Here is a 22643-nt window from a genome sequence, read left to right as displayed (position 1 = left end):
CTGGTTCTATTTTTTAGGCGTTTAATGACATTATTTCTCAGAAATATCACAAATAAAATACTTTTCACATCCCATTTTTTCTTACATATATATTTAGTTTTTATATCTGAGACAATTCTAAGAATATACTAATATTAAGAAATCAACCAAAGAAGAAACTGGGCGCGATATGTGATTTCCTTTTTCAGTAAAAATAAACTGATAAGCTAATTTCATAGGGAAGAAAATAAAAAAGCTGTACAAACAGTAACATTCATAATTCTGATCTTAAGAATCTATAATTGAATAAGTAGTATAATTCCCATGAAAAAGCAAAATGAACAGTCTTCAGCAATTAAAATGCATTAATGGTTGTGTATTCCTGTATTACAGGAAGGAAATATATAGATAATAAAATCAATAAGTACAAAAGAGGTGTATCACGAACATAGGTACGCTGATAGGGAATCAAGTACAACAAATGTATTGGTGCGATTTACAATATGAACATTATGGGGTAGAAGGAGGTAGGTAAAGAAAATAATCATTGAAATCAAAGATTATTTCTAGGATGGGAGAATTCCTACAGGAGGATCTATAAGAAAAGATTTGTTAGAATACGCGTGTTACTCTCTTGTTTCCCTCGAGTGGGGTCTTTTATGAAGTAGAGCATTTATCATTAACTCTCAATCACTTTGATCATGTATATTGCACCATGGCAGCAGTAGTGAAACTTGAAATTTGTTTAAAGATTCTGTCTGTTCTAAAAATGGACATTAACAGTCTCTGAAGAACACAGCATCATACTAAATCACATTTATTCACATGGCTGAATACTAATCTCATCAGGCTGAGAGAAATAATATTTCTAGGGAAATTCTGAAATTTGATCCACATGGCTTGAACATTTCATATATGAAGGAAAAGGACCAAAGACAGCAGTTTATCAATGTTCTTGTGTTCCAGGTGATGATTACCCTGATAATACGCTCACAACTTTAAATTTAGGTGAGGATAGATATAAATATTATAAAGTTCAGGATGCCATGAATAATGAATGTGATATCTATTATATCTCCTAGATGACTTTGAACAGACATATTTCCAGAGGGTGCTGATCAAAAAGTTGTTGTAGACTGCTATGATGGAAGTTAAATTAAATTTTTTTTTTTTAATGCATACTGCATTAAATATGTTGAAATCAACTTAACTATGGTTTTTTCATGTAGATGGCACGTCTGAGTAATTTACCTCAGTGATTTAATTTTTAAATAGGCTAATTTTTTGCACCTGCTTATGTACATTATTGTACACTTGTTTAGTGATTCTCTTTTTACTACTTTGGTATGGTGAAGTCTATGCTTTGATGAAGAAGTTTTATAAGATTGTCCAGAGTTTTCTCTCACAATTTCTGAAATTATCAATCACTGAACTAATGTTTATTTCTTTTCACTTCATTATTTTTTAAATATGGAGGGAACCTATGGTAGAGGTAGACATGGGACAAGGTGGTGAAACATGATCTTCAAACTTTGAGCTTCACGGAGGCAATGACTAGTAACCGAGACCTTTGGCGACATGCTGGGCTTGAGAAGACCCATCAAGCCAAGTGAAATCATAGTTGTGACTGATGCTGGTGTCATGTAACTGGCACCTATGCTGGTGGTGTGTAAAGAGTACCTTTTGAGTGTTGGGCCTCATGGAGGCAAAGTGGCTGAGTTCCTTTTGAGCATTGGGCCTCATGGAGGTGAGTTCCTTTCAAGCACTGGACCTCACAGAGGCGAGTTCCTTTTGAGCATTGGACCTCACAGAGGCAAAATGGCTGAATTCCTTCCAAGTGTTGGGTTTCATAGAGGCAATGGCTGAGACCTTTGGCATTATGTTGTGCTTGAGAAGATGACCCATCAAGCCAAGCAAATGGCACCCATGCCAGTGGTGTGTAAAAGCACCCATTACACTCTCAGAGTGGTTGGCATTAGGAAGGGCATCCAGCTATAGAAACCATGCTGAATCAGACTGGAGTCTGGTGTAACCTTCCAGCTTGCCAGCCCTGGTCAAACCATCCAAACCATGGCAGCATGGACAACGGACATTAAATGATGATGATGATGATGATGACTCATTATATTCAATATGTTAGCACAAATCTATTCTTTCATGCAAATGACACATGCAAGCTATTACATTTAATTACTCCATTAAAATAGGGTAATTTAAAATAGACAAATAAGCCCACAATAATTCTAAAACTCTATTCTTTTTATTTTCTTTCTGTGGCCATGCTAAGGCACTACTTTATATGTGTTTTCAGACACTGAAAGACACTCGACTCTGATATTTATTACAGCCTGAAAATTGTTTTATTGACCTCTGTTCGTTGAACTGCTAAGTTACAGGTCATAAAGGGGCATAACATGAATGTCAACATTGTCAGAAACATACATATGCGAACATATATTGATATACAGCAGAGTCCTGCACAATTTTTGTCCACCAAATTCAACTCACAAGCTATTTGCTAATCTGAATTTACAGTAAAAGACATCCAAAGTGCCAAACAGAAGGATTGAATCCAATCTGTTTATAATGCTGAATAAGTGTACATGTTCAACAGTGCTAGTGTTTTGAGAGAGAAGTTAGGCATAAGAGGAATTGCTGTGTGCAAGAGAAAGACTGCACTGGTTTGGTCATGTGATGTGGATGGAACACTGAACCTTTCAGGTGAGATGACAAAGGACTAAGATGCTTGGTGCCTTGCTGTACTCAAGAAGACCTGTACTCTACAGCAGAAGTATTAAGACTAGTCCCTCTGATGGTGAAAGCACTTGGGGTGGTGCCATTTAAAAGCATCAGTGCGATGCCATGTAAAAGTGCCTATGTGGTGCCACATAAAAGCGCTCCTGCAGTACCATGTAAAAACACCCAGCACATATTGGAAGAGCATCCAGCTTTAGAAACCATGCCAAATCAGACTGAGTCTAGTGCAGCTCCCTAGCTTGCCAGCTCTGGTCAAACTGTCCAACCCATGCCAGCATGGACAATGAATGTTAAATGATGATAATGATGATGATGATGATGATGTGTATCCATTATAATAGATACCTGACAAAACATCTGATGCTTGTCAGATATCTATCAAACACAAGAAGAACTTGTATGAGAGATGTATGGAGAAAGATGGTACAACATGGTGGACAATACAGAAAAGTTAGTAAAATCAGATAATACTATGAAGTAGCATGGATAACATGAGTTGTTATAAGGACAGATGAGAGCATTTGTGAAATCAATGAAATAGTGAAATACATTTTGTTGCAGTCAGGAAGAAAGGTCTAACGTCTAGGACAGAATACTCTGTGGGAGAGTGATGAAATATCAAATGCTGTTGAAGGATAAGTAAATTGGAGTTAGTGAGAAAGAGGAGGAAAAAAAAACTATTATAATAGTGAAGAATAAGAGAAGAGGAAAGAGGGGTAAAGGAGGTTGAGAAAAGCAACAATTGTTAGGGGAGGGGCAACAGTTAGAGCAACAAGTATTATGGAGGAGGAAAATGGTTGGAGCAAGGAGAAAAGGTATGTCAAATGATTCCAAAAAGTTTGAGGGAAAGGAAGTAATGGGAAGGAAACACCACATACACACACACACACACACACACACATACTCTGTCATACACTTACATAAACATAAAAATACATGAATATATAAACAAGACAAAATAATATAACCAGAGACATATTTTCGTAGTCATTCTCAAATATGTATACATATACACATACAAATATATAAGCATAGCATTGGCTGTGTGGTAAGAAGTTTGCTTCCAAACCATATAGTCCTGGGTTCAGTCCCACTGCATGGCACCTTGGGCAAGTGTCTTCTGCTGTAACCTTGGGGTGATCAAAGCCTTGTGAGTTGATTTGGTAGACGGAAACTGAAAGGAGTCCATCATATATATATATATGTTTGTATGTGTGTGTGTGTGCACGTGTGTCTTTGTGATGTTGCTGTGTTTATATTCCTGTAACTTAGTAGTTTGGCAAAAGAGACCTACAGAATAAGTATTAGACTTTAAAAAAAAGTACTGGGATGGATTTTTTCAACTAAAATTCTTCAAGGCAGTGCCCCACCGGGGTCACAGTCTAATGACTGAAACAAATAAGAGAATAAAAGAATAGAATACAGATACTATTTCGACTTTTAGCCACAAGGTCAGCAATGTTGAAAGAAGGAGAATAGTTGATTACATTGATCCAGTACTCAAATGGTACTCTATTTTATAGATCTTGAATGGATGAGAAGCAAAGTTGACCTTGGGGGATTTGAACACAGAATGTAAGCGGCGTAAGAATAACTGCAACAAGACAACTACTCAAGCAGTATGCCATTGAAATAAGAGCTTGTGAAAAAAAAAAAAAAAAAAAAGCAGTTTACTCATGGCCCTTGGTGGTAGAGTGAAAGGGCTACAAATGAGAAGTTTTACATTCCATTTATATAACCAAAATAGCTGGAGAGAGTATTGTGCTCTCATCCAAATAAAACTGATGAAGTCTGCTTGAAGCTGTAATGTATACATGTCACATCTATATATATAGCAATGCACATTGCTATACATGTACATGCAGTATTATGAATGCTTGTATTGTCATTATCACAGTCAAAGTCAGAACATATTTGGAGAGTTGCTCACCCAGATATATCAGGTAATCTTTCTTGTGTTCCATTTTTGTTTCTTCCTATGGCTTGTACCCTTTTTAACAGCAACTACTTTACAAAAAGTACTGGGTACACTTTTTCATGGTAGCAGCACTAGAGAGGCAGCAGCATGTCCTCAACATGGCTTAAGACCCCTTCCAACCACACATTTTTCAGACTGTACTGTGTACATTTTTCATGACACTAGCACAAGAGAAGTAGCCAGGTCCTCAAAATGGCTCATAACTCCACATCTCTGCTTGCTTACCAGCCTCTTCAGAGTGGGAAGCATGAGTGATATGAGTATTCAGAATTGAGATAAATAAGTTTTTCGAGACAAAGTAGCATGACTGAGACAGCAGGGGTGGTGGTGTGTGTGTGGGGTGGGGAAGGATGACAAAGGCCAAGGATGTGTATATACATAAATATATACATATATGAGGGTGACTAGATAGATGTATGTGTGTGGCTGTATTACTATACTGTTTGTATATACACATAGATTTATGCTTGCATGCATGTTCATGTATGTTTATATTCATGCATGCATGTGAATGTCAATGCACATGAGTGTATTTACATATATGAGTGTATATGTGTTTATAAATCTGTATAGTGTCTTCCTGTCATTATCTTCTCTCCTTCCCACATGTTTTTCAAATCTGATGGCATTCCTTTCCCTTTTATTTGTTCTCATACTGACCACCCTTGTGGTCTGCATTCCTGTCCATTAACACTTGTTGCCTCTTTCCCCTTCCTTATCCCCTCTTCCTCCCTAATTCTTCACTACTATGACAATTCCCTCCTCTTCCTTCTCTCTCTCTCTCTCTCTCTCTTTTTACCTGTCTCTCACTATTCCCAATTTATCCATCAACACCAGTTGACATTTCATGTCTCTCCGAGGAAGGGTTCTGTCAGAAATGCTAGACTTTCCTTCTTCCTCACAGCATAGAAATTCTCCACTATTCTCAACTATTTGTATTTCTTTTTTTCTTATGCAGAACATCACAAGTTTCCTTGGGATTTACCGTTTTTTTCTATCAAATCTAGGTTCAACTAAAATATCAAGAAGTTGAAATAAAATAAAAGCCATCATTTACCTGAAATGTTTATGGTTGCATTCATATTAGCATATGATAATGTATGGATATCACAAGTGCTGTGGTAGCAGTGCATTGTACTGAGGGGACAAATAGCAGAACAAGACCAAGGAAGACATGGGAAGAATAGATGAGGTTATATTTTAGCTGGGTTTTATAGAGAAAATTATTCAGGATCAAGTGGAATGGAGACATGCCAGATTGAACAGTCATCCAAGTTACACTGCCTTGTAAAAATGAATATTTAAATGTTGATGATGATGATGGTGGTGGTGGAAGTGATGATGCTGGTGCTAATGCTGATGAGGACGATGAAGATGCTACGAAAATGGCATAGGTCTGAAGATTAAAGAGAGAATCTATTTAATAATGTTTTTTAACAGAGCTTCAAGGTCACATATTTTCTTCTTTTGTAGGAGGGAGGAAGGGTTAGGGTAAACTTGAGTGGTACTTTATTTTGTCAACCCTGGGTAGGATGAAATTCGAACTCAAACCTGGCAAGATTTCAACTCAGAACATAAAGGGAAGTAATTAAACATTGTAAGACGGACTATCTGATCTGGTGGTCTTGTGATTCTGATATCTACTGCCACAATTACGTATAGTCTCTCTCTCTCTCTCTCTCTCTCTCTCTCTCTATATATATATATATATATATATATATATATATATATATATATGTAAACCAAGAAGATATAGTTTGGCAATGGGTTGTTCAAGCTGTTTATTTATTTATAGTTAAATATTTTTTTCGCAAATCTATTATTTCAAGTTCATCAATTTGTTGTGAATAAATAAAAAGAGATTATTAGGTGAGATTAAAAAAAAACAAGAAAGGTGAGATAAAAAACAAATAATACTCATAATAATACCAATAAAAAATGATGATGATGATGATCATAATAATAATAATGATATGATAATAATAATAAAATTAATAATAATATAATAATAAATGTGCAGTTCACATTAATTTTATTGTAAGAGTTTCAATTAATAGCTTATGAAAGATATAAGTTGTAATGTTGGTTGAGGAGAGAGTAAAAAGACATCAGTTTATGAAATTCTCATATAATTCAAGAGGAATAACAATACAAAATCTTAATTATCAAATTTTTTACATTTTTTTTATTGGGGACAGACAAGTAAATTGATAAGGAAATATAGAATGGAAATGAAGTAAAATAGAAACAAATTAATTCTATTGATACAAACTTTATCATTGTAAATAAACTATCATAATTAAAATAGACAATCATATTTTATGATTTGAAAATAATTCATTTTATATTTTCTATCTTTGTATGATTTGTATGGATGATCTTTTTCTCTCTGCAAGGTGGTGGTGTAGTGCTACGGTAGTGATTTTGGTGTAGGGGAAGGGTGACTATGTAGCAGTGGCTGTGTAGTGGTGGGTGGTAGTGTCGACGGTGGTAACATAATAGAGGGTGACTGTGGTAGTGGAGTGTGATTGTGCTGTAGTAATTGTTGTTGCATACTGGAAGGTGACAGTGGTTGTGATGTATTGCAGTAGTAGTGGTAGTGCAGAGGAGGGTGATAGTAGTGGAGGGGATGGCTGTGTGGTAGTAATGGCAGTGTAGTGAAGTGAAGAGTGGTTGTGTTGTAGTGATACTGGTGTAGTAGAGAGTGACTATGTGACAGCTGTGTTGTAGTGTGATGTGGTGAGTATATGTAACAGTTGTCTCACAGTACAGCATAGGGTGTCCAGCATGATATGGTATGCTTATGTGATAGTTATGCTGTAATGGTGTGTGGTGTGTCTATGTAGCAGTTTTGTTACAGTGTGGTGTGTCTGATAGGTGCACTACAGTGTGATGAGTTGTGTGTATGTCACAGTTGTGTTCTAGAGCTGTGTGGTGTGTCTATGTAGTAGTTGTGTCGCAGTGTGACTATGTTTCAGATGCGCTCCAGTGTGAAGTGTCTATGTGAAAGTTATGTTGCAAAATGGTACAATGTGCCTATGTGGCAGTTGTGCTGCAATGTGGGGTCATGCAGTTATGTGACAGTTGTGCTGCTGTATGATGTGGTGTGGTGAGTCAATATGACAGTTGTGTTGTGTGTCTCTTTAACAGTGGTATTGTAGTGCGGTTTGTCTGCAGCGGTTGTGGTGCAGTGCAATATGGTGTGGTGTATCTATGTGATATTTGTGTTGCAGTGTGGTATATCTATGTGACAGATGTATTGTAGTATAGGTATTTTCATATGTGTTAGTGTAGTATGTATATGAAATGGTTGTACTGCATTGTGGCATTGTGTCTGCATGTGACAGCTTGCTGCAGTGTTGTGTATACAGATATGAATATGTATGTGTGATTTTATCAATTATATTATTTCTAAATTATAATTTGTTTTTTTTTTTTACTTTTTAACATACCGTTAAATACATCAGCTTCATAATAATCTAATTTCAATAGCCTTATACTACAAGCAAATATATGTATATATATATGCATATATATATATATAGAAAATGACATCTGCATACATTAAAAACCAGTTCACACCAAGAGAAAAGGGAGGAAAGAAAATATTGGTAATGAAGTTTTTAAATATACAATACTTATAGAAGAAGAATTCTGAGGAGTTAGGCTTAAAAGTGGCTAATGCCAGCCGATGTCAAAGATCAAATGACAGCCAAACAGTGGACCCAGTAGACATTTATGTACAAAGTACTACAGACAAAACAAACATAAAGAAAACACCTGAGGCCTATAAAATCTCACTGGCAACAGATTTTTAACAATTACAGTAGAATTATGTAAGTGATATGTTGTATAGAATTTGTCATCTCAAGAAATAAGCAGCAAAATGACTTAACACATTTTTGTATTTTCAAATAGCTAAGAATGGCTTCACCATGATGTTTTTGCTACATATACACATATATATGTATGTATGAATATATACATACATACATCATCATCATCGTTTAACGTCCGCTTTCCATGCTAGCATGGGTTGGACGATTTGACTGAGGACTGGTGAAACCGGATGGCAACACCAGGCTCCAGTCTGATTTGGCAGAGTTTCTACAGCTGGATGCCCTTCCTAACGCCAACCACTCAGAGAGTGTAGTGGGTGCTTTTATGTGTCACCCGCACGAAAACGGCCACGCTCGAAATGGTGTCTTTTATGTGCCACCCGCACAAGCCAGTCCAGGGGCACTGGCAACGATCTCGCTCGAAAATCCTACAGGAGCCAGTCAGGCGGTACTGGCAACGGCCACGCTCAAAATGGTGCATCTCATGTGCCACCCGCACAAGAACCAGTCCAGGGGCACTGGCAACGATCTTACTTGGCTTGCCGGGTCTTCTCACGCACAGCCCATTTCCAAAGGTCTCGGTCCGTAGTCATCGCCTCGGTGAGGCCCAATGTACGAAGGTCTTGCCTCACCACCTCAGCCCAGGTCTTCCTGGGCCTACCTCTTCCACGGGTTCCCTCAACTGTTAGGGTGTGGCACTTTTTCACGCAGCTATCCTCCTCCATTCTCACCACATGTCCATACCAGCGCAATCGTCTCTCTTGCACGCCACAACTGATGCTTCTAATGTTCAGCTTTTCTCTCAAGATACTTACACTCTGACGGGTATTCACATTGACATTACACATCCAACGGAGCATACTGGCTTCATTCCTTGCGAGCTTACGTATGTCCTCAGCAGTTACAGCCCATGTTTCACTGCCATGTAGCATGGTTGTTCGTACGCATGCGTCATACAGTCTGCCTTTTACTCTGAGTGAGAGTCCCTTTGTCGCCAGCAGGGGTAAGAGCTCTCTAAACTTTGCCCAGGCTATTCTTATTCTAGCAGCTACACTTTCAGCGCACCCACCCCCACTACTAACTTGGTCGCCCAGATAGCGGAAGCTATCGACTACCTCTAGTTTTTCACCCTGGAATGAGATAGAAGTTGTTTCCTGTTTGTTTGCAGTCTTTATTGCACCTGAACATCTGCCACAAACAAAAACTAACTTGCTAGTTAACCTGCCTTTGATGTTGCTGCACCTCTTATGTGTCCATAGCTTGCACCGGGTACATCTTATAGAGTTACTACCTACTCCTTTTCTACATACTGAGCAGGGCCATCTACCTGAAGGGGTTTGTGTTTTATCTACCTTCCTACTTATTAGGATTTTGGTTTTAGCTAGGTTGACTCTAAGGCCCTTCAATTCTAGACCTTGCTTCCACACCTGAAACTTCTCCTCTAGTTCTGATAGTGACTCCGCAATTAGGGCAAGGTCATCAGCATAGAGGAGCTCCCAGGGGCAGCCTGTCTTGAACTCCTCTGTGATTGCCTGGAGGACTATGGTAAATAATAGGGGGCTGAGGACGGAACCTTGGTGGACCCCTACCTCTACCCGGAATTCATTGCTGTACTCATTTCCAACCCTCACCTTACTGGCAGCATCTCTGTACATGGCTCGCACAGCTCTCACTAACCATTCTTCTATCCCAAGTTTCCTCATTGACCACCAGATAAGGGATCGGGGGACCCTGTCAAAGGCTTTCTCCATGTCAACGAAAGCCAGGTACAGAGGTTTATCCTTAGCTAGGTATTTCTCCTGCAACTGTCTCACTAGAAATGCAACTGTCTCATGTGCAAAAGTCTTTGGCCACTTTAAACTATTGTAAATTTCTACCAATCGGCAACTTTATAAGTGGATGTTTCACATTGCGTTTTTTTTACAAATGAAACATTGGCTCTGTTGGAGTCATTTCCACACCTAATCATTGTCTTTTGTAGTAGGGGTTCTGAATGAGAAGGGAAGATGTGAGGCGACCACTAAAAATGGTCATGCAAAAGTTTTCGGCGACCTCACATAAACCAATCAAGATACAATGTTTTAAAACTGAAAAATGTCTATTATGAAAATTTACTACATAATGTTCATTTCAAGAAGTTACTGCACATTGTTAATATTTTGTGTAGCTTCCCTTAGCTTAAATAATTGCTTCAATGCACCTGGGAAGAGATGCATGCAAATCCTTCACTATCTTCACAAGTATGAGATGCTATTCTCTGTGACAAAGCTCCTACAGCTCTTCAAGATTGCATGGATTCTTCTAACAAACTCTTTAGTTCTGTTCACATTTGCTTGATGATATTTAAGTCAGAGCTCTGAGCTGGCCAATCTTTCAACATAGTAATACCTTCATCAGCCAGACTCTGTTGTGTTGCACACAATCTGTGGCATGGAGCTCCGTCATGCTGAAAAACCCCATCTTCATCTAAGATTGGTATCAAATTCTCCTTCAGCAACTTAATGTATTTGGCACTATTCACGTTACTGTCAATGTTAACCAACTTTCTTGAACCATCACTTTTTATGTACCCCCAAAGTATTAGACACTTACCTCCAAACTTCACTGTTTTCATCATGTAACATGGGCTGTTTCGCTTTCCAGTAAGCGAGAATTTGTCTTAAGGTCTCCAGGAAGGCAAAACAACCCACAATATATGACAGAAACAGTGAAGTTTGGGAGTAAGAGTCTGATACTTTGTGGATACATAAGATATCATGGGCAAATGACTTCTGCTCTAGCCCTGGCTGATCAATGCTCTCTCTCTCTCTTTCCCTCTCTCCTCTCTATTCTCCACTTCAGTCACCTGAGTGAAAGTACAAATCTTAAGTTACTGAATACTCTCTGCAGTTACACTCATACTCCTTTAAATTACTCATTCTAGCCTTTCTTCTATTATCACTCTCCTGGGTGGAGAAAGCCATTGTGAGATCCCTTTAGTTCTTGTCTCACCAAGGTCTTAATCAACCTCTCATGTGCTGATGCCATGAGGAAAGGCAGCAAATGCATTCTGTAAAGCAGCTGGCAATAAGAAGGGCATCTGGCTGTTTAAACCCAACCAAATGACAAGTATGAACACCAGACTACGAGAGTAGTGGCTCCAAATAAGAAATTACTTAGACTGTGATGATCTGTCCAACCCATGCCAGCATGGAAAGATGGCATGAAATAAGTGTGTTTTATATATATATATATATATATATAGTAAAGTTTATATGCCAACAAAATGTGGCAGTCCTATAAAGGACGATGTTACTGTTGTTTTAGCCTCAAGAAAACATCTTTTTCAGCTGGCTATCGACACACAGTCTGTGTCCATATAGCACTTGCTATATATAAATATATACACACACATAAATATGTATATAAATATATATGTATATGTGTACAGTGTATATACATATGCACGGGTATACAAATGTGTACAAACACACACACATACATACGTATATATATATACACATACATATATATATTGATTTCAGGATATATAATTTTAAATATTAAGAGCATAATTACTAGGCAAAAACGATTAACTATATCCTAGCAAGGAGAACCTGCAGATGTAGAGGGAACAGAGCCATAGCTTGCCTCATTAAACATAGATGACAGATTACTGAAACATTAACTACAAACTGTGCAAATTCTTTAAGTGAATCTAAAAAAGTTGACTTAGAGGGAAAATTAGATGAAAACACTGTTTAACGACTTAGAATTTCAGCTTAAGCTTTTAATGGCTTCCTCAGTTATTCCTATTTTACTGAACAATATCTTATATGCATATGGTGTGTGTGTGTGTGTGTGTGTGGTTGTGAATCTACACATACATGTGTATGTATGTATTATATGTGTATGCATATATATATATATACATGTGCATACCTGTGTTTACACACATGCACACTCTCATACATAAGATACTTATTTTAATAGAAAAGAAAGTCAATACTTTGTCAATAGTAAAAACCTTAAAAACACTGATATCACTCTATAAATTGAGTATGTAATAAATGTGTTATGAGGGGGTGGGGTGGGGTAGTTAATGATTAGTGAGGGAATTGCATGATGTGTAGTTGAGCAACAACAGTGATTATAATGAGTATGAATGACAAAAACATATTGCAAAACTTGTAGTAAACATCTGTAGCCTAGCAGTGTTAGCAGGAGGAAGAGGCTGGGGTGTTGCTAGATTAGGATAAGCTTTACAAGTGCTGATGTACCATCAGTTGGGCCTGTCCAAGATGCATGTTTGTCATTATATCAATCAAACTTATTATAACAAACTGCTGTGGTGATGTATAGGAAATATCTGGCCATCAATTGAGTTGTTTGATTACTTGGCTGTTCTTGAAAGATGGGCAAGCAGTTTCCACCCTATACTTGCAATTATGGTGAAAGAGGTAGATGCAATTTGAAAGGGTTGAGGAAATGACCCTTGTCTCTCTCTATAAAACCAAACTCATTAGTTTCTCTAAGTATCACTCACAGTGGGCTGTGAGAGTGGAGAGGGACTTGCTGAGCTCAAAGAAAATTTGATAAAAGGCGAGTGCAAGTTGTGAAACTAATGTGCATGAGTGGGCCAATGCTGAGTTTCTGTCTGGCTGTTGCATTTGGAAAAGGGAAAGTGCTTGAAGTGAAAGTGAAAGTGTTAGGGCCTTTGATCCTCCCTAGGTGGCTCTCAATCCTTTGTGAGAGCCCTTATTTGAAATAGATAAAAATTACATTTTAACCCATTCTACATATTGTACTTTGTTTCCTTTCTTGTTTATTGCATTTTATATTTTATACAAGGGCATTACTACAGAATAATGCCACACACTGGACTTCCCAAAATAAACACATTTAGTACCGAATTCGAGGAAAACAACCAACAGAAGAAGACCAACTTTCTTCTAAATAACTCAACTATGTATCGACCGCTATGTATGCAACTATGTATGCATACTTCAACATACTTTGCAATCTCTTTTGTATGAAGTCCAATTTTGTTTTTGCTATTTCTAGCAGGTGAAGTTGGTGAACACAGGTTCAAAATAGAACAAGAGAAGGAAGATATTCCTACCTCCTTCTTGACATAATGTATCAGCTAGTAAATTTTTTAACCGATATCTGGTTAAAGGATCTTGTAACTTCTATACCTCCCTTCTTTAGATTTCTTCTGGGTTTGGGTCCATGTAGCTCTTATCCTGAGTTACATTCAACTAAGTTGAGTGGTGCCTTTTTGTTTACATTTAAACAAAATGAAACATGTAAGTATAAAAAGTATCACTGAGAGAAAATGAAAATATTAAAATCTGCTGTCAACATGTTTTCATCGTTCAGTCCGAGGTTAAATCAATAATAGGTGTGATCTAATTATGAGACTTAAGGATGGTGAGTAAACACATAAAGACCCTTGGAAACGATCTGAACAAATTGGATGTTTGTCACCACTCTTAGATTGTGTAATGGGGGAGAGAGAGAGAGACTTCAGGACCAAATCAAAACAAAATAACATATTTGAGGCACAAACTACACATGTGATAGTATTAAATAGAATGTAACAAAATTAACATGTGCTGATATAAAAACTTTAATCTGGGAGTAAGATTTCACTGGATATATGTAATATAATTTTTTTCTTCTTTTACTTGTTTCAGTCATTAGACTGTGACCATGCTGGAGCACCACCTTGAAAGTTTTAGTTGAAAAAAATCAATCCCAGTACTTAATTTTTTAAAGCTTGGTGCTTATTCTTTTGGTCTCTTTTTGTGAAACCACTAAGTTACAGGGATGTAAACAAACCAACACCAGTTGTCATGTGGTGGTGGGGACAAACACAACCAAAAATACACACACGCACATGCACATTATGGGCTTCTTTTAGGTTCTATCTATCAAATTCACTCACAAGGATTTGGTTAGCCAAACGCTATAGCAGAAGATACTTGCTCAAGGTGCCATGCAGTGTAACTGAACGCAGAACCATGTGGTTGGGAAGTAAACTTCTTACCACACAGCCATGCCTGTGCCTGTAATATTTCTATGACTTGATCAGGAAGAGAAAGGCAGCACCTATAATTCTATATTCTTCAAGGCCTCTGAGATTAGTGGTATGACTAGCTCAAATGTTTGCACGAGTGAGTTCCACTAAAAGCATCCAAGTTCTAGATAGCAGCATTAAACTGGTTGTCTACCACTTGAGAATTCAGAATGCAAAAGGATGCAACAGATACCACATAACAGCTTGATTGATTTTCTAATAACTCTGCCAATCCACTGCCTTGGACTGGTACGTCATTTTATCAGCACTAGATGGATGAAAGATAAAGATGACCTTGGTAGAATTTGAACTCAGAATTTGAATTTGAACGCATATGTAATAAACAAGAAAGGTAGCGAGCTGGCAGAAATATTAGCACGCTGGGCGAAATGTAATTGATTTAATCCCTTTGTCTAACCTTGTCTGTCCCCCTCTCTGTTTAGCCCCTTGTGGGCAATAAAGAAATAAGAATTTGAACTCAGAATGCTAGAGCAATGTGGAGGTTTCAGTTCCAGTGGGCTTTCATCCACACAGATATATATATATATATATATATATATATATATATATACATGTATACCCCCCCCCCCCCACACACACACAGATGTCTTCCTTACAGTTACAGAAAAGACTTGTCAAACATTGCTGTTGTGAAAACCTTTAAATAAGTTCAAAATGCTAATGGAAACATGTTTCAAGAATAATCGATCCAACAATAACAATATACTCGCATACACACACACAAACCATAGGCATGGACATCAATGCAAACATACATGCAGATACATATACAGAAATACATTCATGAAAATATACACTCCACACACAAATATACATAGAATATACACAAAGAAATATATGAAATCATCCTCATCACCATCATCATCATTTAGCATCCATGTTCCATGCTGGCATGGGTTGGACAGTTTATGCAAATATACACAGAGGAACACATGGATATTCACAGTCATACACAAACGATATGCAGACACATATAAAAACACAGGCTGACACAAATGTTTGTATAAACACACAACACACTAACATACACACATGCAAAAAGGTAAATCAATATCAACTACATTATGACCGGTGATGGTTTACCTTCACATGTCTTTTTGTCTTTGGAAAGAGCCAAACCTCCAAACGATGGGCAAACACATATATATTTGATACCTCCTTTTGGCATGCACAGGTGAGAACAGCCACCATTTCCTGGTTGACTGCATGGATGTTGGTAAACTATGAAAATAATTTTAAAAAAGTGAAATTAGAAACATTACTCTAATAATTAATACAATGAAGAAATATTTCATTAAGAACACATGCGTGCACACACACACGCATTTTATATTGTTGAGTTGTATATTACTGGTTATGGCACACAAGTCAGAATGTTATTGGCAGTTTTGTGCTGACAGTTGTACTTGGTAATATTAATGACTCTTCAGACATGCTGTCCGGAACCATTCTATTTCTCTTTTAGAGTGCCTCTTTTGTGACCTAGGGTCATGTATATGTATATATATATATATATATATATATATATATACATGGGTAATATATTATATATATATATATATACACACATGAGTAGTATATTATATATATATATACATGGGTAATATAGGAGCACTCCATCAGTTACGACAACGAGGGTCCCAGCTAATACGATCAACAGAACAGCTTGCTCATGAAATTAATGTGAAAGTGACTGAGCATTCCACAGACACATGTACCCCCAACGTAGTTCTCAGGGAGACTCAGTGTAACACATAGTGTGACAAGGCTGGCCCTTTGAAATACAGGTACTACTCATTGTTGCCAGCTGAGTGGTCTGGAGCAATGTGTAATAAAGTGTCTTGCTCAAGGACACAACATGTCACCAGGAATATACATGGGTAATATACAAAACTATACACATACACACAATCAATCAATTAAACAAGTATAGAGAATCAAGTTGGTGTTGAACCTGAATCTTATATTTTTGGAGCTGTCATAGACCATTGAATAAGAAAGTTAAATATATGAAGGAACTATATTTCAAAAATGAGAAAAAAAAATGAGATCATACTTAGTTTCACAGAAGAAAGAAAATATACTTTAAAAAAAAAAATCTTTAAAAAATAAAATTTAAATTATCTCTTCATTGCAGGTTTGGAAGTTTCTGGAAGTCTTTGAGATGAAATAATTCTGGTCGTCATAGCAACCAACTATCATGGTTTAGTTAGTGATCTTTCAAGACCAAAATTTTCTGCTTCAGAAGCATTTTGGTCATGCTGTGTTACTGACCAGTTCAGCAGTTCACATACTGGCCACACTGAAATATATACATACATACACAAACATGCAGACACATACACACAAATCTCTCTCTCTCTCTCTCTCTCTCTCTCTCATACACACACACAATCACACCATATTTGTAGATTTGTAGATACACATTACCACTTTACAGTTGAGATGTTAGAGTTAGGAGGTCATCCAACTGTAAAACATTTGCTCTAACAATTCATGCAAATGTCTAAATGAGCAGGTCACTAGAGAATACACACACACAGACACACACAGACACACACAGACACACACTCTCAGAGATTAGATTTCAATGTATAATATGAGTGTGTGTGTGTATGTATATATGTGTGAGAATTTCTCTCTAACTCTTTCTTAATCTCATACATATATAAACATGTACAGCTGTATATTACACAGGTATAAACCAATGGTCATGGTTTTTGTCATAAAGAGCTATTGTGCATGAAACAGGCAAACATAAAGACTAACATATATCTTGATACAGGAACACTTCAACACACATGACAGTGCAGACATTTGGATGTGATTTGTAGACCATAACCAGGTATACACACAACATAATCCAGTACAGATGGATTTTCAGGCCAATATAATACTATCAGAGCTGGCTATCATTTTTTCCTGCTCACAGCTATAAATTTGCTCCTCTCATTATACTTCATCCTTTCTCATCAATTTGCATAACATTCTCACACTCCCTCTTTCCGACACTCCTCCACTTATAGGAGACTCCTTAATTCCTTTAGTCTTGCAAGTTGACCTCACTAGGGGTGGGACCACGGAAAAGCACCCAATACACTCTGCAAAGTGGTTGGCGTTAGAAATGGTATCTAGCAGTAGAAAGTATGCCAAAACACATTTAGAGCATGAATCTTGTCAAACCATCTTTGAATCTTGTCAAACGATTTTTGCTTCTTATCAAAACCATCCAACTTGTGCTAGCATAGAGAACAGTTGTTAAATGATGATGATGATGATGACAATGGTTCAGTCAAGTGTTCAGCCATGTTTGTTTTAGTCCCAGATCAGCTAATAAAGTTGATCTCTACTCAAAGGCATTCTAGCCATTACCACCCCATCTTATTTTATGATATAGTGCATCTAAGTGTAATATTCTCTCCACTTTTGAAGATAGCAGAGTGTAATTTGAGGAGTATTTTGGTGCTATTTTTAGCAGACCAAGTGACCATGTAGAGGCTTACTTGTCATGATCTTCCTATAATAAAACTTGCTTATCAAGTAGCACCATGGATTTAGCGATGTTTTAAATATAGTGTAGGTAAGTGGTGAAAGATTTTTTAATGTAACTGATGTGCTGAATTATCAACAGACCTATTGTTGAAAATGGGATCTTTGAATTTTCTCTAGCCACATCTCTGGTAATATGCCCTTTTGGTTTATTCCCTCCAAGCTGCATTAATTGCTGATGAGGCCTAGCTTAAAAAATCATGAAGACATTGCAAGTGAGAATTGTCGTATACGTAAGCCAAAAGAAAGAATAATAAGAGAACAAAAACAAACAAACAAAAAGAAAAACAACTCTACCTGTTGCTTGAACAGAACTATCTACAACAATGATACTGAATAGTTCATTTGTGCCAATTATTTCTGATTCCACTTTCCAAGAAGCAGCAGCTGCTACAACCAGTGTTGAATAAAGACGTGCTTGGAACCACACACTAATAATGGCTCGATTGCCAGATAAAGCAAGCCCAAATATTACATTGCTGCCAGTTTTCTCTGTTGTGTTCCGCTCCAGCTTTATATTCTTCCCATTCATGTCACATGACATGATCATGTGGTTCATTCCATCGACCCAATACAGGCGTCTGAGGATAGAAATACAAGTTGATAAATGTTGGAGTATATAGATATATTGGAAAATAAGAGCTTTGTACTTAAAAAAAAATTACTTTATTCAGATATCTGTATTATTTTGTTATGAATAATTCTTCTAGTTAAATGTTCCCTTAATCACAAACTGGTGTTAGAGTAGACACCTGGGCTGTTTTCACATGTTCTTGTATTGGGAATGGTATTGTATCATATATTATACATTATAACTTTACCATTTTCTAGAATAATGATATGGCAAACAAAAAAGAATTATATTATATGATTTAGAATTATATACAGAAAAATATGTTACATAGCAAGTTGTGGCATTGTATGAAATAGTATGGATATTAGTAAGATATCTTATTGTTTGAAGGGGAATGGTACATAATAGTATACTGTTGTATGAAGTGGAATGGCATATTGCAAGATATGTTGTGTAAAGTTGTATGGTATATAGCAAGATATGATATTATATACAGTAAGATAAATATTCTAAAACAGTATATAGTGTTAGCGTGGAAGGCAGACATTAAACGATAATGATGATGATGATGGTATGTATATAACAATGCACATCATGATCTGGTATGATATACAAGATACAGCATTAACAGGTTATAGAACCCTGATATGGTTGGTACAGTTTAATATGGTGTGCAGTAAAATAGTATGATATATAAGGCTATGATTAAAATGATACCATATGAGATGACATAATGTCATTTCATGATATGGAGGTCAATGTTTTGAATTACATAAACCAAGTTACCAGACCTAAATGTGTTAGAGGAGCTTTGCAAAAGACATTATCCAACTTAATGCTGATCTAGCTGGAGGCAATATTAAATTTAATGAAGCTGTTAATTTTGCCATGAATAGGAATGAATGGTGAAGGTAAAGTGGTGAGTGTTGAGTGTACAACATTGCTTAGATTGTGAAGAAGTCCTAATGAAAATCGAAGATGATATGGAAGATGAGATGGGTATACAGATCTTGTTAGCAATTTATTTGTCACTGAAGAGAAGTCTATATTTTTATGAGCATTGATGCTTGTCTGTCTTGGTACATCATCATTATTTCAAAATGAAGCTTTGCACAGAACTCCAAAATCATTTATGACAAAGTATGAAAAAAAAAAAAATCTGTGGTCAGAGGTCCTCTTGGGATAAGTCATGGAGGATTCAAGAAAGATATACTGACTGATAGTTGTAATGGATTGGTTGGAGAGTAGGAATGTTAGTGTGAGATACCAAAATGTTAGTTCCTGATATCTTTATCCTTCATTTTCTCTTAGTCTGTTCCCTCAACTTTCCTCTTCTTTCTGTCTCACTCTGATTGAAATGTGCAATGATAATATCTTTGCATTATTGAAGGTAATAAAATGGGAACAAAGTGAGGCATATGTTCTCAATACAGGAAGAAATATGGTGAAAGAGCTGTTGGTAGTTGAATGAGTTCAAAGAATGATAGATGCATTTGGGCAAGTAGAGAGGGAGAGATGAACTAGAGTATTGCTTATACCCAAGGGAGAGTGAAATTTTAGGGTAAGTTTGAATAAAGAGTGTAATTTGAACAACAAAGATAGGCTATGGATAAGGGTTTAGAGATTTGTAACACAGAAAGGGCTATGTGAGTGGTTAGTACCTTAATAAGAGATGTATAGGATCTATGTTGGACTGGAGTCTTCAGATACTACAGAAAAAGAGAGAAAGCCAAGAAATAGAAATTGATGCCTATTTAAGATCAGATCAGTAATGAGTAAATACTATTTCCATAACAAGGTTTGCATTATGATCTCAAAGTTCGTAATCCAGCATCTTAACTTGACAGCAGTAAATACTATTATAATATTGGTGGTAATAAATATTTAACACACTGGGCATCTAGCTTGATATTCTCATTCTTGCAGCAGAATGCTCAGTGATATGTCCTTTTCATCAAAGAGGGAAATATGTGAATTACAGATTATTGAGTTAGCCTTATATAAACCCAGAATTTTGTCCTTGCAAGTATTGTAATCTTAGCTTTACAAGTTTGAACAGAGAGAAGTTGAGAAAAGTCCAATGAACTGGTTACAATAGTGAGTTGCACAAAGCAATTGCAAATGACATTCAGCTAGTACTCCTTCTTATTTCCCTAATTTTCAGGTACCACAAGTATTTAAAATAGACAAAGTGAAGAAAGAGAGAGAGAGTGAGAGAAGAGGAGAGAGAGAGAGAGAGAAAGGGGGGAGGGAGGAAGGAAGGAAGGGATGAAAATTGTATTAAAAAAAAAGTATGCTTTGCCAGCAAACATCACTTGTAAAACAATTTAACTCACCTGGTGGCAGGACTGATTGCCAATTGATTTGGCCAGTGCAAATCTGAATCAATTAATACTCGCCGGTGATTACCATTTAACTGAGAACGCTCAATTTGCTTAGTTCCTTGGTCAGCCCAGAAAACGTACCTATAAAAGAGCAACAAGGTAGTTTAGTTTTTGATTTCATAGATTAGTATCAGTAACTGGTGGAAGTTTCCATGCTTCAAAAAAGAGATGATTCTAAATTGAAACTGGACAATTAGAAACTGAAATATAAGATGCTGAATACTGAACAGTATTTATTGTACTGAATTTTAAAGCAAGTATTTACCATACTAAATACAAAAAACAGCATTTATCATTTTACACATTAGTTTATATATCACAATTTGTGATACTAAACATTAAACAAAGTATTTAATGTACTAAACATCAAATACTAAAGATGACATTTTATTTTATTGGACACTAAACACAATATTTGGTGTACTTCACACTAAATAAAGAGTTTGGTGAAATAAGTACTAAACACAGTATTTGGTGGACTAAAAACAATGGAAAGTATTTAGTGTGCTAAACATTAAAAGTAATATCATAGTCAGAACTATGATTGTTAGAACTGTGATAGTGAGAACGGTAATACTTAGAATTATTATGATAATCAAAAATATGGTTGCTTGTGCTATAATTGTCAGAATTAAGAGGGGTAGAGCTATGAGACTAAGATCTAAGAAGAAATAGTTAAGGCTATGGTGGTAGAGATGTTAACAACAGTCTATGAACAACAGTCACAAGTATTGCCTCTGTTTCTCCAGTGAAATCGCTGGTGGAGTGGGATATAACCTGGTCACCTGTATAGTTGATCAGGTTGTCCACAAGGGAGTCATACCCAACGATAGCAGCATTATAGTCAACTGCTACAAAGGTAAAAGTGATGCCTTAGACAGAAATAATTACAGGGGTATCAAATTGCTAGATCAGGTGAGGAAAGTTGCAGAAAGGGTCATAGCTTAGTTAATTAGGAAGAAACTAGCATAGATGAGATGCAGTTTGGATTTGTGTCAGGGAGAAGCACCACCGATGCTATCTTCTCGGTGAGGCAACTGCAGGAGAAATACTTGGTCAAAAATAAACCTCTGTTTCTGACTTTTGCTGACCTTGTCTGGTGGGAAACGTGGAAGCTAGGGATAGATGATGATGATGATGATGATGACATACATACACACACAAACTCACATACTCTCACAAATAACACATAAACACTCACATTCCCTCACACATGCAATTCTATTATTTTACACAGTAAGCACAACATTTGATATACTAAATGTAAAACACTAAAAACTATATTTTGTGTATTAAGTGCTAACACAATAGTGGGCATACTGGAAAGTAAACACAGTGTTTTAGTATTGTAAACATTAAATACAGGATTTGGTATACTGAAAAGGTGCAGGTATGGCTGTGTGGTTAAGAAGTTTGCTTACCAAACCACATGGTTTCAAGTTTAGTTCCATAGCATAACACCTTGTGTTAGTATCTTCTTCTATGGCCCTGAGCCAATTAA

The 22643-nt window shown here is 36.6% G+C and overlaps 1 protein-coding gene across 2 annotated transcripts in view; it reads right to left on the bottom strand.

Annotated features, from left to right (window-relative positions):
• LOC106873594 (uncharacterized) overlaps positions 1–22643 on the bottom strand; it is a 699525-nt gene that overhangs the window by 77856 nt on the left and 599026 nt on the right. For both annotated transcript variants that reach the window (XM_052965587.2, XM_089348962.1), the window contains exons 5-7: positions 21095–21223; positions 18482–18765; positions 15719–15856 (exon numbers count right to left, since the gene is read on the bottom strand). In XM_052965587.2, coding sequence (XP_052821547.1) covers positions 15719–15856; positions 18482–18765; positions 21095–21223 — 551 coding nt within the window. The remainder of the gene's footprint in view (positions 1–15718; positions 15857–18481; positions 18766–21094; positions 21224–22643) is intronic.

Source organism: Octopus bimaculoides, chromosome 1 (genome assembly GCF_046866305.1).
Source record: "Octopus bimaculoides isolate indiv1 chromosome 1, ASM4686630v1, whole genome shotgun sequence".
Lineage (NCBI taxonomy): Eukaryota > Metazoa > Mollusca > Cephalopoda > Octopoda > Octopodidae > Octopus > Octopus bimaculoides.
Note: the sequence above shows the minus strand (reverse complement) of the source record. Positions and strands in the feature narration are given on the sequence as shown.